Source organism: Porites lutea, chromosome 13, assembly GCF_958299795.1.
Source record: "Porites lutea chromosome 13, jaPorLute2.1, whole genome shotgun sequence".
NCBI lineage: Eukaryota > Metazoa > Cnidaria > Anthozoa > Scleractinia > Poritidae > Porites > Porites lutea.
The window spans coordinates 490166-507500 of NC_133213.1; the positions used below are offsets into that span (position 1 = coordinate 490166).

At 39.9% G+C, this 17335-nt stretch overlaps 1 protein-coding gene and 1 pseudogene across 1 annotated transcript; both read right to left on the reverse strand.

Annotated features, from left to right (window-relative positions):
• Window positions 1-2763: 2763 nt before the first annotated feature.
• LOC140923528 (uncharacterized) lies at window positions 2764-3979 on the reverse strand. Its single transcript, XM_073373609.1, has 2 exons — window positions 3778-3979; window positions 2764-3287 (listed from the first exon to the last, which is right to left on the reverse strand). Exons 1-2 carry the CDS (start codon window positions 3977-3979, stop codon window positions 2764-2766), a joined length of 726 nt encoding a protein of 241 aa, XP_073229710.1.
• A 6744-nt stretch (window positions 3980-10723) lies between these two features.
• LOC140922698 (uncharacterized) lies at window positions 10724-14279 on the reverse strand (annotated as a pseudogene).
• Window positions 14280-17335: the final 3056 nt, after the last annotated feature.

Below are 17335 nucleotides of genomic sequence, written 5' to 3' on the forward strand. Positions count from 1 at the left end.
GAATCTACAACGCTAAGAAAAAAAAAATCATGATCACGCGAAATATTGATTCAAAAAGCTCCCTTACCTTTAGTTCATAGCCACTCTGTGTCCTACGGCCGGTTTAAACGCCGTTTAGTCGACTTTCTTTCCATCGAGTACTGAACACTATAAAAGAAGGGAAGGCTGGAGACCTTCCAATTGACCCTCGCAGCTCGAAGGCCAATAAATTCCAAACAAAGCGACCGATCTCCCTAAAATTGCCACCAGCCAGACCGAAGAGTGTACACCTACCCGTTCGACGAGCGCCAGGTTCTAAATTCGGCTGCATGAGCTCGAGGATCGTTGCATTTCGCATCGATTCTGGCCAGCTTCGCTTCGCCATGATGCGCAATCTTAACTGTTATCCTACGAGATTCAAATCTTGGAGCTTAGCGACCGCGTCAGATGGACAAAACGTCACTCTCGCGGGGGAAGGGTCGTCACCAGGGGGGGGTAAGCTACTTCCCATACATTCTCTTAAATGAAATCCAAACGATGTTCTCACAACTTGCAAAGCGATCAGCAAAGGTCTTGCCAGCGGATTTGTGTAGTGATCATGCGCATTACTTAAAAATCCATAGATCAACGGTCTTGAGAAGAAACAAAAACATGGCGATCGAAGGCGGGACTGTTTCTCATGATTATATTTTGGTAATTCGCAAATTTATTGATTTTATGTCCCTTTTCAGACATAGTGTGTGGTTTTCTTTTTCTGTTAAACAATTTCCCTCTGCAGAGTTTGGAATATGCAACATATAGCTCGATCCGTACAGCTGATAAGAAACGCCGAAGAGCTAGAGTTGAGCTATCAAGCAGTGTTTTGCTGCAAACCTTAGGAAAGTTAAAGTCGCTTCAAGGTGCAGAGCTTTCAGTAGTAGTTGTGATTTGTTTATTAGGATCGTTTTGAATTTTAACTTTGGATTCAAGGTGTTGACTGATCGTAATAAACGAAGTGAAATGTTATGAAGTGTGAATATTTATTCAGTTATGATTGTAGAGCTGTAAGCTCATATTTATAAAGCTCTCTGAATTACTTGCTTCCGATAAATTTGACACTTTCTCCAGTAATTTTTATCAGCATCAAGTTATCCTTACCCGGCAAAAACGATGTAACCTATAAATCGATCGAGCGCCTTGTTGTTGGTTAAGATCTATCACGGTTTCCCCCGCAATTTCAGTACCGAAAGACAAATACGATATGAAAGAAAAACAAAGATGCATGATATTATTTTTTCCAATTTTTATTTTTTCAGTAAACATTTCTGATTTCCTCTGCCGGTCGCTTCTTGCTTCTAAAAAGTCTAAAAATATTTACTGTGGGAAAAGTACTGCAATTTTCCGCTGACCACCACGCGGGGTGACCGCTTTGCAAGTTGTGAGAACATCGTTTCTCGGTCCCAGACCTCGTCTCTTCCCCCCCCCTGGTCGTCACTTTTGCCCTAAAGTAAAAACTTGCAAGAGGTGACAGGCCGCACATCTTCACCGGCGTGAAACCTTTGAAACCTTTTACATATTGCTCCATTGAGGAGACTTCTTTCAGGGGATCTTACAGTTTAAAATTTGAACGATGATATCGCTTCTATATAGCGGACCAAGATACGGTTCGGTATAGTTTATGTTCAGCAAGGGAAAATTGTGTAAGTGGAGCAGAACCTTTTAAATTTTCAACAGACAATTTATTCAGTTCGCGCGTATTCCTGTTGAATTTGTAGCCCGTTTATGAGATATGTCTACTCAAATATATAATAATTTTTCCATAGCTGCTGTTATGTGAGAGTAACTGCTTTTAATTTCTCCGTAAAGTTTAGGTTTACGCGATCTCAGAGAACAATGTTTAGCTGTACACAGCACGTAGTCTGTTTAAAAATATATCCAGATCTGACACTGGTTTTGGGTATTTATCACGTCTAAGCATGATTTAAATACATTATGATGCTGTGTCCTTTGAATGTCGTCTTAAAACTCAATCGCTTTGTAAATGTCACTTGTAGTTTTAATATCGGAGGAGAGTATTTTAAAGCTCAATATTTTTCAATACCATTAGCATGTTGTTTTTTTACCAATCAATTGACTGGCTTCTTTGTGCCACTACATAATGCGTGTAGTTAAATATAAGTTTGGCCGGATTTAATAAAGACAGTCTGGGACGTTTTTGGGTTTCATGTGTCATACACGCGTGAGCTGTTTCCGGCCGAATTAAACGCACCGGCTCCCCGGACGGTGTCGGTTTGCGATAGGGCAAAAGTGACGACCCTCCCCCCGCGAGAGTGACGTTTTGTCCATCTGACGCGGTCGCTAAGCTCCAAGATTTGAATCTCGTAGGATAACAGTTAAGATTGCGCATCATGGCGAAGCGAAGCTGGCCAGAATCGATGCGAAATGCAACGATCCTCGAGCTCATGCAGCCGAATTTAGAACCTGGCGCTCGTCGAACGGGTAGGTGTACACTCTTCGGTCTGGCTGGTGGCAATTTTAGGGAGATCGGTCGCTTAGTTTGGAATTTATTGGCCTTCGAGCGGCGAGGGTCAATTAGAAGGTCTCCAGCCTGAAATTTTGTTAGCAAATTAGTTTTTAAAACTCATCTCCTACGTAAAGCAAGATTAAATGAGAGTAGGTAAATATAACCTAGATTGTCACTACTTTTTATCGTGCTCCTCCTTGTATTGTTTGTTTGTTTGTTTTTTTAACAACTAATTTTAAAGGACTTTAATCACCAACACAAAAATTTGAGATCAAAATGGATTAGAGACGTCCGTTGTCGCTGCTCCTTGTTTTATAGGATGATGCTGACCACTCCTGCTGAGCACACTTCTTTGGGACCACCTTTTTAACTATTTCACAGCTGAGTGACCCATCTTTCTGTTGCAATATGCTACCACGACCCTCCTTGCAAACGAGCCAGTTATTGATGTTACTTTTGATCAGAGTCTGGTTACCAATGGTGCGCCACAAGGCAAAGTCCATGGCTTCAAAGTGGGTCTCGCTTAGTGGAACTGTTGCAGATACTCGAGTGTCGGCTTTTCTGGCTGTCCAGGTAGGCCGAGGGGTAACTGCGTTTGAACCACTCTTAAAATTCGTGTAATTTGTGAAGGTGTAACTCCAAACTAGTGTCCAGCCTCCTCCATCTGTCTGTTGGTCACAGAAGGCCTGGAAAGCGTTCCCATGGGAACCACCGTCCGGGTCAATCCAGTAGACCCCTGATGCAGAAGAGGGTATTTTAAGTTTGAGGTCCAGGCAGTTTAACACTGGAAATTCTTTAGATTCCACTGTAAAAAAAAAAGAAATATTAGGGCCATTTATACGAGGAAAAATAAGACGCGTCTTACATAAGACGCGAACTTTCCGTATAAACGGCACATTTCGTCTAAAATAAGACGCGGCTTAGCTAAGACGCGTCTTATTAGATAAGACATGCTCGTATAAATGGTACAGTTCGCGTCTTATTTAAGACGCGTCTTATTTTTCCTCGTATAAATGGCCCTATTGTATCCAGACAAGTTGTTTAAAAGTTGCTGTTGTTGTTAATGGTGGGTGGGTGGGTGGGTGGGTGTGTGTGTAGGGGGGGGGGGGAGGAGGGGGAAGTAGATTTTGTATGAGACTAGAATTATGAATTTTACTTGTTGTACATATTGGCTTTATGTGATGCCAAAAAACTGATTAATTATGGAGGGTTGTGGCCTGGGGTGGCCTGCGGATTGCGAAAAGACGCTTTTCAGTTTGCCATAATATTTACTGAAAACTCTGTATGTACTTTACCTTCAGTAGCGCTCGGTTTAACCACTCTGAAGTTATCTTCAGTTAATCGTTTGATTATCTCACTTTTGCAAGGCAAAGCGGACTTGTACAGGTAAAGATTTCCTTTTGAATCAGTCTCGAGAACTCTGTGCCTTTCCTGGTCCAGTACAGCTCTAAAAAAAGACGGCCTGATTAAGATAAGTGGTTTTCTTTCAAGTAACATATAAGTTGAGTGCGCTGTGCACGTTCTTCATCGATTTAAAACTAAAATAAAATGCTAAACATTTGACCCGATAATGTATAAGCACTTAAGAAGAGGCAGACCTGGTTATGAAAAGCGGCAATTATCAAAGATAAAATAAAACAACAGTGCTGCAGTTTATGTCGCCATGCACAGTCCTTTGCTTTTTGTTCACAAATTGTGACAGAATAAATTAACTTGGCGGTTTTATTGCTCAGATTGGTCAGTAAAGATCACAAATAACGATCGATGGGAATGTTATCAGTGAACGCTGTGCACCTTCAACTCTAGTAAAGCATTAACGATGTCTGAAGGGCTTTAACCATTTCACGAGATTAACTATGCCCAGTTGTTTTCTGATGATAAACATGTCGGCCGATGAATCACATCACATGATTGACAGTACAATGCCCTTAAAGTTAGTTGTCTCAGTAAAGCGAAAAGTTTGAATCAAAAGTCGATAACAAAGCTAGGGGCGATCCTCTAATAGACATGACGGGAATGGTAGTCGGAAAATTTCTGAAACACCCATTGAGGTACCAGAATGCCATTTTTTGTGCGTGATTCAAATTTTATTAATTTGTTGGAGGTACCAGAAAATCACAATATGAGTCTCTATATTAACGATAACATAATCTAACGGCATAACTTTGAAATTTCGAACCAAACTTTCGAAGCCTTTCGAAGTCGGAAAGCCTAACTGAAGGGCATTGAGAAAGCAGAAAGGCATATGATTGAGCTCCCGCGGGTAGCAAAATAGTAGCATAAAAAGAATAAAAATCAAAGCTTTCTAAGTCAGCCTTACTTGGCTATGACGAAAACACAGAAATAGATAAAAATACTGGGCAAACGAGGATGGCAAAACATTGTAAAAATTCCAGTCTGTTCTCTTCAAGGCCAACAGCAAATGATTTGGCGTCATTGGTTGCAAGACTGTGTATACATGTCTCTCAGGACGGGGATTTTAAGCACATTTTAACTGACAGTGATCTTTTTTATCCAATCAATGGCCACGAGGGTGCATTTGACTCCAGGAATTTTTGGGTGGGGGCATGCCGTTACGATCCTCATGGACCGTTAGCCTTTACCAGACCTGTTTGACTGCAGTTTGCGACCCTATTCCAGACTAAGCATCAACAATCTCTACCCTATTCCAAACTAACTATGAACCAGAAATTGATCACACCACTGATCAATTACCCATGAAAGAGGCTCTGTCAATTTAAATCCTCTAATTTCCACTCCCAATTCCAAGCTAAACTACTGAACAACCTTTACCCCCCGTCAATGAGTCGGATTAATATAACAATTTAGTAGGGGCAGGCAGAGGATGGAACGAAAGCGATACTGATGTCACAGTATCAATAGTAGCTACCGCGGGTCATTTAAGCCATATGGGTATATCCGGCGTTCAAGGGTATGTTTGTGAGTCCTGCTCACGAATATGTATGTATATATAAGGGAAATCTTCAGTCATCGTAGTCTGAGGTAACGGAGAGAATATGCTCAATTTGAAAACGGGGAATGGAGTTTGGTGGTTGTTGTTTTTGTTGGAAGACGCAACTTGTTTGCGTGTCTAAGAAGATTAAAATAAGGAATTTATACCCCTTCTCAGCTGTTTGACGTGAATTAAACGGAAGCAGTCCTGTGTGGCTGGGATCATTAATTCTGTATCATACTGGGTCCATAACGCACGCGTTGCAGCAACGGCGTGTCTGAAATAGGGCCTGATAGGGGGGTATCTAATTTTACGTCAGGCCAGGGGCCTGACTGGTCAGGTTTAAAACAGGGTCACGAAATTGGCGTAGTCTGATCCATGTGAAATGAAATAGAGCAAGGAATTCACGAAGCATGCTGCCACCATCCACTCGCACCCAAGTACTCTTTCTAAACCTTCAAGTGGTGTTCATAGATATTTGTTACTTCCTGTACTTTGGTACTTTACTCTAGTAGGTCTTTGTTTATCGGTAACTTTGACTTGTCATCTCTTCTCTCGTGTTTCTCTGTTTATGCCCCACCGAATTAGAAAAATAATGTTCAAAATAAAAACTAACTGATTGCTGATATTGTATTACGGACATTTTCCTCTAGTTTTTAATCATTTAGTGCAGACACATTTGATTTATATTGCCCCCGTAACGCCATAATATCGCACCCAGATCTCAGCCAAAGGTCTGCAAACGAGTGAGATCTGTAGAATCATTCCCTTATGGTAGAAAATAATTGAAGCGACAGGGTTCAGTATTCTGCCCTATCTTCTAAAAGTATCTGGGTCACTAAGAAAAACAATACAAATGTATCCGAAGTATCAGAGAAAAGCAATTTCATGGTACGAGCAGTTAACAGATATTTAGTTATAATATTTTAATGTATGAGAATATTTCCGTGTGGATTGGCAACGCCCTTTACTGAGTTGGTTAGCAAAGGCTGTCCCACAAGAGCCGATCTCCTGTTGTATCACCATCAAAGTAATAATAGAGATTGTTGTCGTTAAGATGATGTCCACGGTGGTCTAAATGGAAGGATTTTGGCACTACCCCAGCATACTGCTGCGAAACCTGTTTAACCAGTTTACAGCTGAGTGACCCGGCCTTCTGTCTCACTATAGTGCCCTCCTTGCAAACGATCCAGTTGTTGATGTTATTTTTAATCAGAGTCTGCTTTCCAATGGTAGCAGCAAAGTAAAGTCCATGGCTTCATAGTGGGTCTCGCTGAGTGGTACTGACAATGCTGTAATATCGTATCCAGATCTCAGTCAAAAATCTGCAAACGAGTGAGATCTGGGTGGAGAAAACTGTGCCTTGGCCTCTAAAATGGTCTCAACCAGTAGTAAAATACAGAAAGAAAGATCAAAGGAATAAAAAGAAAAAAAAGTCCAATATAGTAAAGGAATTGGTAGGTTTTTTTGGGCAGAAAAAAATTAAGTAAGCAAGTTTAAAAATGACACCTACGCCAAGCCAAAGATTTAACTCGGTTAATTATAAATCATCTTTTACAATACAATACAATACAATAGTTTATTGACACTCCCCTGGTGGGGCTTTTCAGTGACAATGCGACTAAAAAAAAAAAATAATAAAAAAAAATAATAATTAAGATAAGAGAAGTAGTTAACAATTCGATTAAAAAGAAAGAATGCGGTGAACAAAGCAATATAAACATACCTATTTAAGAATTAATCGTATAATAAATATTCTCACTACGTACTATACAATATGCATATTTTAAGTTAAAATAAAATAAGATACTAGTAAGATACTAAAATACTATCATAACGTGGTATTTAAAAAGTCAGTAATCAACTTATTTTTCAGACAAAATTTAAAAGTAGAAATCGATTTTGCAGTTTTAAGAGTACTGTCTAGATTGTTCCAAATGTGCACCATGCGGTAGTGGAATGTTCTCTGTCCGGTACTCGACTTATACAAGGGGATGTTTAATAATTGGCAACTTCGAGTCACGCGCCCGGTGACCGCAATTCTTGTTGTAAATTGATCGCTGAGGTAATGTGGAGCTTGACCAGTCATGCATTTAAATGCCATGAGAGCGTCGCGGAAGAACAGCTTTTGTTTAATTGGAAACCAACGTAGATCTCTTAGTGCGGGGGTTATATGATCAAATTTCCTGGTACCTGTAATAATGCGCGCGGCAAAGTTCTGCACTGACTGTAGTCTACAGATATTTTTGTTCGAGGTGTTCGACCACACTGTGGAACAGTACAGTAATTTGCTAAAGACTAGTGCATTTATTACTGTCACCAGTTGGTTACGGTCAAGAACATGTTTAACCCGACTGATTTGTGCGAGGCTTGACATACAAGATGACGTAGTTTTTAGAACATGGTCATCAAACGTTAGTTGCGGATCTAAAACAACCCCAAGATCTTTGGCCGAAAATGTAAGAGCGAGATCTTTTCCTAGAAGAGATATTTTGAAGTCGGGGAGTTTGGCAAGTAGTTGTCGGCTTCCAAAGACTACGAGTTTTGTTTTGTCAGGATTTAAAAGTAGAAAATTGTTAAAACACCAATTACGTATTAAAAGAAGGTCGCTATTTAGATCGTTCATAGCAGTCGGACAATCACGCATCTTAAAAGAAATCTGAAGTTTAGTGTCATCTACGTAACATTGCGTTAAACAGTTTCTAGGAACAGAAGGTAAGTCGTTAATGTAAATACTAAAAAGAAGCGGCCCAAGAATGCTTCCTTGAGGGACACCACTATTTAAACGCAACGAATTCGAGAGGGTCGAGTTAATACGCACGACTTGGTGTCTGTCCGTCAGGTAGCTAGTAAACCACGCGAGAGCGTATTTAGAAATACCGAGATGTTGTAGTTTTTTTTTTTCAACTTTCAACTTTATTTGATTTACCACAAAAATACAAATAACGATAAAACAAGACAGTTACACAAAAGCAAATGAAAGTGGCGAGGAAGCCCAAACAGAAACCATGGGGCTTATAGACATTGGGCTCCCTCAGAGTAAAAATAAAGTTAACAGTAACGGTAAGGCCAGGATCGAAAGCAAAATACAATGAAGGTAAGTATAAATTAACTAATTACATAGACTGAGTTGACAAAATATAAGGTATGGTACAAGTAACAATAAGTATAAAAATAATATCAGACATGGAAGAAATATAACTATATTTACTACAAGATTTATAACTAATAATTCATATATAATTTTTTTTTCAATTTCGTTTTGAATAAGTGGAGAGAATTAGATTCTTTTATATCATTTTCTATAGTGTTATAATAAGTAGGTCCTTGGAAACTGACAGAAAATTTACGGAGGTTTGTTCTACAACAGGGAAGGTGAAAATCGTTCGCGTGTCTAGTGGCATAGCTATGGACTTGTTTGTTTAAAGAAAAATAATTGTTGAACTTTGGAGGCAAAAGAGAATGGTTAAGAGAAAACATAAGTTTACCTAATTCTAGCTGTCTAATATCGGAAAGTTTTAGTAGCTCTAATTCTTTGAAAATAGGGTCTGAATGAGAATCGAAAGTTGATTTAGAAATAATTCTGATAACTCGCTTTTGCAAAGAGACAAGACGGCGAAGATTGGTTTTGTACGTAGATCCCCAGACAATAATACAATAATGAAGATAAGGATAAACTAAACAATAATAAAGAGTTTTTAGACACGGTTTAGGTAGAAAAAATCTTGCTCTATTAATGACACCTATTGATTTCGAGATTTTACGAGCTACTTGAGAAATGTGCGGTTTCCAAGACAGATGTTCTTCAAGGACTACACCGAGGAAGACCGTTTCCTTAACCTGTTCGATTCTCTGTTCGTTTATGCATACTTGCATTGGAAAATGATACCTTTTCTGTCTAGGCTTAAATAACATAAAGTTTGTTTTCTTTAGGTTTAAGGACAGTTTGTTTGCCTTGAACCAAGTGGATAATTTATTAAGTTCGGAATTGAGTGAGGCTGCCAGGTAGACAGGATCTTTATGGGACATAAATAAATTAGTATCATCAGCGAATAAAATCAGCTCGACGAGCGACGATACATTATTTAAATCATTAATATAGAGAGCAGAGAGGAGAGGAGCATTGACCGTTAAATTGAACGAATTGCAACCTGTTGGAGAGGTAGCTTCTAACCCAGTCCAGAGCCACGCCACGTATACCATAGTGTTCGAGTTTGTCAAGCAGAATATTATGATCGACGGTATCAAAGGCCTTAGAAAGATCAAGGAAAACGCCAACGGCATGTTCATTGCGATCAAGAGCAAGGGAGATTTTTTCGTATAGGTCAATCAATGCTAAAGAAGTTGAATGATTTTTCCTGAAGCCAAATTGATTATCACACAGAATTTCTAGTTTACTTAAATAATTATGAAGACGGTTATAAACAACCTTTTCAAGAAACTTAGAAAAGCTAGGGAGAATCGAGATCGGTCTATAGTTCGTAAAGAGTGATCGATCACCGCCTTTAAAGAGTGGTATCACGCGAGCAATTTTCATATGGTCGGGAACAATGCCATGAGAGATAGATAAATTGATTATATGAGCTAAAGGAACGGCTATAATTTGAATTGACTTTTTTATGATGGAAATGGGAATTCTATCATGGCCAGCTGCCTTACCTGGTCGAAAAGCATTGGAAATTTCCAATAGCTCATTTGGAGTCACTGGATCAAAAAACACCGATTGAGAAAAGTGACCAGAGAGAAAACTGCGGTGAGAGACAGACGAGTGAATTTCTTTGGCTAGATTAGGTCCGATATTAGAAAAATAACTACAGAATCTATTAGCGATGTCTACTGGATCCGTAATTTCTTGGTTGTCAACTTTAAAGATGGAATTGATTTTAAACGCTTTCTTTTTTGTCTTAATAATTTCGTTTAGAACTCTCCATGTAGCTTTGGCATTTGATTTAGAAGCATCGATTTTCTACAGAGAGTTCCTGCTTATCCATGCCAGTCAAAATGGCATCTGTGGAGCGGATAAGTGCCGTTTCTGTGGAATAAAATTTCTTATTTCCACTTTGTTTGGCAGAAAGACGGTTGTTTGTTGTTAAATATGCCGTCAGCTGGTTCAACGCAATTCTTTCACACACCTTTAACCAATATTAGAAATCCGGCCGGAGCTTTTCTTCAACTTGTATTACTCAATGTTTTGATTTAATTCTTTACTATTTATAGGTTCCTGCAGACTAGACAATGTTTTTACCCAGTGGCTAATGAAATACTGCTACACTGAACAATAAATATATACGGGCTGGGAGTAACCTTTGCTCAAATTAAATTTGATATTGAATACTAAGTTCTAGTGGATTCTCACTTAAGAACAGAGGAGCCACAATATTATCGCCTCTTCATCGACACTACTGCCACGTACATATATGATAGTCTAGGACACGTAAATATAAACAAAGTTGATAATGGCTCTGTCTGGGGAGGGCATTATTTTTTTGATCTGCGAGTGATTATATAATTGGCGATAAGTCTGTTCTATGTAGCTTTTATCTCACTTTAACCAGGTGGAACAAAAAAAGATTGACTTTAAAAAGAATGAAATTAACGAATAAAGATATTACCATGTGGATTAGTTACTCCTTTTAGCTGATTTGCCTTGTTTGTACCACATGGATCATGTATGGACCAATCACCCAGTGTACTACTGTCAAAATAATAGATGACACTTCTCCTGGGCAGATGAGGGCCGTGGGTGCTGCTTAACACAAGGGATAATGGCATTACCACAGCACACTACTGTGAAACTTGTTTATTTGACCATTGATTCTTTTTACGATCATTATGTAGGCTTAGTGTAACAATGAACAGATCTAAAGAAACGTATTTTAAGGCTTTCAATAAATTCACAGTCGTGTTTTGTCAACAAAACCAAAACTTCCAGAACCAAATCAAATACTTACTTAACGAACAAAAACGTTACCGTGTGGATTAGCTACACCTGTCAACTGATTTGCTTGGCCTTTACCACATGGATCATGCACAGGCCAACTGTTGCTCATACTACCGTCAAAATAATAGTACAGAGCGGTACTGGACAGGTAAGCTCCGGTACTGTCTAACCTAAAGGATGTTGGTACAACCCCAGCACACTGCTGTGAAACCTGTTTAACCAGTTTACAGCTGAGTGACCCGGCCTTCTGACTAACGATACTGTCAGTGCCCTCTATGCAAGCGATCCAGTTGTTGATGTTACTTTTAATCAGAGTCTGGTTACCAATGTTGCGCCACAAAGCAAAGTCCATTGCTTCATAGTGGGTCTCGCTTAGTAGAACTGTCGTAGATACCCGAGAATTAGCACCGCTGGATTTCCAGGTGGGACGAGGGGTGATTGCGTTTGAGCCACTGTTAAAATTTTTGTAATCCGTGAAGGTATAACTCCAAACTAGTGTCCAGCCCCCTCCAGCTGTCTGTTGGTCGCAGTAAGCCTGGAAAAGCGTTCCCATGTGAACCACCATCCGGGTCAATCCAGTAGACTCCTGAGGCAGCAGAGGGTACTTTTAGTTTGAGATCCCGACAGTTTAACACAGGTGATGCTTTGGACTGCCCTGTGAAACCCGAATATTGTGATTAGATAACGAGTTGTAAAGACGAGAGGCTGGGGAAAAGATTTTTCTAACCAAAATAGTGAGAAGTGAGATTTTGAAAACTCTATCAATTCCAAGACGCTCAACTAAATTTTCATCTTGACATCTAACTTAAACATTTGCGAAATTGGACTTTTTAAGTTTGAATCTTCACTTTACTACTTCTAAATCGACTTTTGATTATATGGCCAATCTCGGCCAATGTAGCCTGGAGAATATTGTATTAACGCTTAATTCCCTGAAACAAATCGTTCATAAACCTGTGGACATTCCTCTGTTTTTCCTTGTGGCATGTCTAAGAGAGTTGTAAGAGTGAACAATGTTTAGAGGAAGGGAGTAAAGGGTGGTAAGAAGAGCGAGAGAAGTAACTCCGCTGTTTTAGCTTTCAGATGTAAAACTCTGTACTTAACCAATAGTATTCGTTTCAACCAGTTTGAAGTTGTCTTCAGTTAATCTTTTGATTATTTCATTCTTGCAAAGCAAAGCTGACCGGTAAAGATAAAGATTCCCTTTTGAATCAATTTCCAGAACTTTGTGCCTTTCTTGATCCAGTGCTCTAAAAGGAGGAAACAGGGTTTTATCATCAGATACCTCGATTTGACGTGCTATATAGTCCCCAAGGGGATGCGCCAATTAAAACTGGAACAAGAGAGGGCTCTGGGCTCGACTCTGGGAAAGGGAATGAGGTAAGAAAAGGGAGAGATAGCTCTCTTGCTTCCTGTTTCCTTCTTCCACTCCCAGCCAATTGAAAAGATCAGTGGAGAGAGAGATTTAGTGGGGGGGGGGGGGGGGGGGGAGGAGGGGGTGGTTGTTCGCTGGCTACAAGTACTTTGAATTGAAATGTGATATGGTCGAAGGAACTATTGGTCTAGCTACTGACAAGAGTCTTTCACGTTATCAAGCGCACTTCCAGTCAATAACTTTCTGTACGGTTCTATTGTGTTGCCTTTACTAGGGATCTTTAGGCTTCTTTGGCTAATTCGGCAGCACTTATGCAGTCAAGACGTTTTTTTTTTCAAAAGTGACAGCTTTCAGACTTCTCTGCCAGCCTATTTTTTAATTTCCAAAAATAACGTGAAATTCACGTACGCTAGCCAAAGCTCTGAGGGCTACCTCTTTGTCCTAATATCCTTTCTTGACTTGGAAGAATAAGTACAATCGACTCCCTATAACTCCATCGAAGCATCAAGGGAAATAGAAAACAGTTCGAGTTTCGAAGCAAAAGAAGTGGGATCCGGATAGGGTAGAAATACGCCTATCATGCACGATCACTTGAAGGGCATCAAGAGATATGTTGATATTTTGAACACGGAGAAAGTAAGCAACAAAGCATGATTAATCATTACAGCGCTAGACAAAAATGATTTCGAGTTAGCGGGAGGTTCGAGTTACAGTAAATGTATGAAGGAAATCCAAGGGAAATCGATTTTGGTTTGAGTTATCGCTAGGTTCGAGTTATCGGGAGTCAACTGTACGTGCATACGTGCATCACAGTGCTAAGGAATCTGATCAACCTCGTCCCAGGGCTTTCCCGCCCCTCCCATTTTCTAAAGAATTAGCACTGGTGACTAGGTTGTAATCTAATACCAACATCTGACCCGACATGATTCATGAACCCAAATGTGTTGATTAGACTGCAAAACAGTCGTTTTTTTCTCAAAATTAGTAAAGAAATCGGTAAAGCGTGGCGTAGGAGTGTTACGCGCGCGAAGCGCGCGAGCCTCACACGTGTAAGGCTCTCTCCCCAGTCTGGCTCTCTGTTTTCAGCCTCGTTCCAGACCTTTTGTTTGACTGCTTGCGCGTACTTCAATACGCAAAAATACTGACTGTTTTGCAGTCTAGTGTTGATTTGCTTGGCGAGTCACAAAGAACAATACCCCTCGGTTATCCACTTTGAACGTGAATATAGATAACTAAGCTCTCAATTCCAGATCGTATGACGTCTGTCTCATTTTAACTATTGAAATAACATGAAACATGTTTGCATGAGATTCGGGCGAACTTTTAAACAAAGGGAAACCCTAGCTGAGCATTGCGAAAAGCATAGACCTTCACCGGAGCAACGTTAAGAATTAAACACTGCCTTACCTGGCTAAGAAGAAAACACAGAAAACGATCAACAAACTGGGCAAACGAGCATAGGAAAACATTTTCGAGTTTACACAAGGCCAACCAACAATGCCACTCCGCTTTCGTCAGCAACTCAAAGGCACTAACTTAAGACAACAAGAAGACGCCCGAAGGCGCTTACGCGGGATGTGTGGGTTTAAGAAAGAATTACGGGTATGTTGGATGGAAATGGAAGTTGAGTAGTGTATGCAACAAATATGTGCAGGAGAGACGGAGATGTTCTGTTAAGGACTAATACACTAGAAGATGAGTTACACACAAGGGTTCCTTTGCTACTCAAAACAAAACTTACATCAATATTACCACCATATATGTTAGGAGTATGGGGTAGTTCACTAAAATTTGCATTCCTTTACTAATGTCCTCAAAAAATGCACTTCCACATTTAACAATAGCATGTAATGTATCATACTTCCAATAACTACAGGGCTGCAAGGAAGTGCTCTAGGGAAAATTTCAGAGAGCCCTTTGGGCTCCCCAAGCATTTTTAGCTGGGGTACCCGGGCCTCTAAGTTGGTCGCCCAAATTAATAAATCAATGAGCTGTTAGTTAATTATTAAACATTAAACAAATTATTTTCTTAACAAGTCAAGCAGAATTTTTTGAATATTTTTTTCATGAAAAATCACATCCCTTTGACCTCCTGAGCGTGCGAAAAAAAAAAACCCCGCATGTTGTCATATGAAAGTAAGTTTTCGCGCCATATGAGAAACATGGACAACGCCGCCGAACATTTCATGTTTTTTAAATGGAAAAATAAATTTGGGGGTCAAAAATAAGGGCACTATTCTTTTTACTAATCATTTTGATTTAGGTCAGGAGCTCCTGTTTAGGTTGAAAAGAAAATTCGCTTGCTAAGATTGACTGAGATCCCGTGGAGCTTTCCGGGAAAACTGTTATGATTTCAACGAAACCGCGGTGCCCCCCCCCCCGGGGGGGGGGTTACTTGCGTTAATTTTTGCTGGGTATGTGCCGCTGGCCTCTCAGAACCCCTACCCCATTATAGTCTTTTCTGTGGCCAGCATTGTAGACCCCATATTAGTCACTCTTGGGGAAATATATAATTTTTGCGATCCCAAGTTAGTCACTTTCCATTTATGTATCTACCTTATCAATCCTTTAAATAGGTCATCAAGAAATGAATTGACCTATTTTTTTAATAAATTGAATGAAGAACACTTTACTTTTCACCTACAGTACAAATATCCTGATAGGTTTGCTAACCGTAAATATGAACAGCTCTCTTACCCCAAAAATCCGAAGATGTGCGACCCCATTCTAGTAACTCTTTTGAAAATGCAACCCCATTAATATTCAATCTAGTAGTGAAAATGCGACCCCATCCAGCGGCACATCCCCATTAGCCTCTTTATAAGGAAGTGCCCCCTTCCCCCACCGGGGGCCGCCCCAAAACTATTATCTTTTTTGAATAGATCATCTTGTTGTAAAGTCGTCTTTTAAGCGCAAAACAGAAGTATTTTCTTTCTATATTACCGGTGAAATGTTCAGGACAAATGTAGATTCGGTTAGCTTTTGCGTATTTATTTTTAGTACGTGATACGTAATGCCTTGTCACGAGACGAAAGACAATGCGGGATTTTATAGATTTATACCCCCTTTATACCCGATTCTAGAACAATCACAATTATAATAGTCGTCTCTTTTCTTTTTTATGCATCATATTTTACTGGAATAACAATCTTAGTTATGTTTTATCCTCGCAGACACAGCAGTCAAAAAAGGTAAAAATATTTAAAGAACATAGAAGACCGACTCCCTTGTTTATTCAGCGATTTTTCAAAATACAAAACTATTGTTTTGCGTCGCCGACCGTACTTCACACCTGTCAGAGCAAAAGTAACAACTTGTTTTGAAAAACTAACTAATGAACAATCCTAATTTGAAGAAAAAATTTCAATGTTACTATGAAAAGCTGTTACTATCGACAACTGTGCAGCTTGTCACGTTCATAGTCAAGGATTATGTTACATGTGAATTCACGTGAAACGACCTTTGAACATCAACGCGTGCCCGCTGCCCGATTTAACAACATTTTCCTAAAGCTTTTTGATAGACATGCTACTTATTGCTACTTACAGAGTCGACCTCAAGAGTTTCTTAGCGAGAGGAGCGTTCTTTTTAGGCCGCGAAGCCACCGAGAGAGCTACGATTTCGCAAGTAATAAATTCTAGACATTCTTAGCTTTTTGACTGTAACTCAACAGAAACAAGAAACCAACACCAGCAAGTCGCCCGGCTGGGCCACCTAGACAATATTTTCAGTCGCCCGAGGCCAAGTCTTGCGCCGTATTAAGAGCACGGCCTTGACTCTTCGTCCTCCTCTACACAGTGAGCTTACTTTTCCCTCCTTTGCTGACGCAGTATGTTTTATCGGCTTGTGCAATCCAGCCTGACTTGCACGTGCTTCGACGTTGGGGCCAATAAAAATCCACACAATTTTTCGGGACGGGCACGGGATACGGGAAAGTTAAAAAAACAAGGCAATTTTTGACTCCCAAGACGACGAAAGGAATGCGCTACCGAATTTTAGACGCTGGCTGACTACGTCATCCCGCGTAATAAAGTAGCTAGCTAATGTTTTTACTGCAAAAGGGAGGAGTTTCAGCGCATTTCAGTGGACAGTTTTTTGGGTTTTGTCGAATCAGGGAAGCTTATGCTGGCAGAGGCCTACGAAGGTTAAAAAGGTCAGTATCATTATTAACTTGTGTAGGAATGTCCGACGTCCAAGGTATGTTTTTTTCGACCTTTTTGATTTCTTTGGTCTGACAATAAGTAGAACATATTTTGTTCGTCGTACTCTATCATAGATATGGTAGAGTATACATGCACCGTCTAGAACCCATTAAAACTGGGGTCTGGAGTATATCTTTATAGGAAAAAATTGATGTTGGTCACCACTGGGACTTAAGAGGCAGTCTCCCTAAAAGCGGTCCACTCGATTTCGCGACAAAAAATACTTTTCCTTTATTTTTTGTCGGTGAAGAGGCTTTAGTAGGTGTATACTAAAATCGCTATTTTTGTTTTCAAATTCTTATTCTTAGCTCTGCTACAAGCCAAAAACGAATTGAGTCCGTCTCGGCTTCTCAGAGAGTGTTTCAAAGACTAAAATTGATGG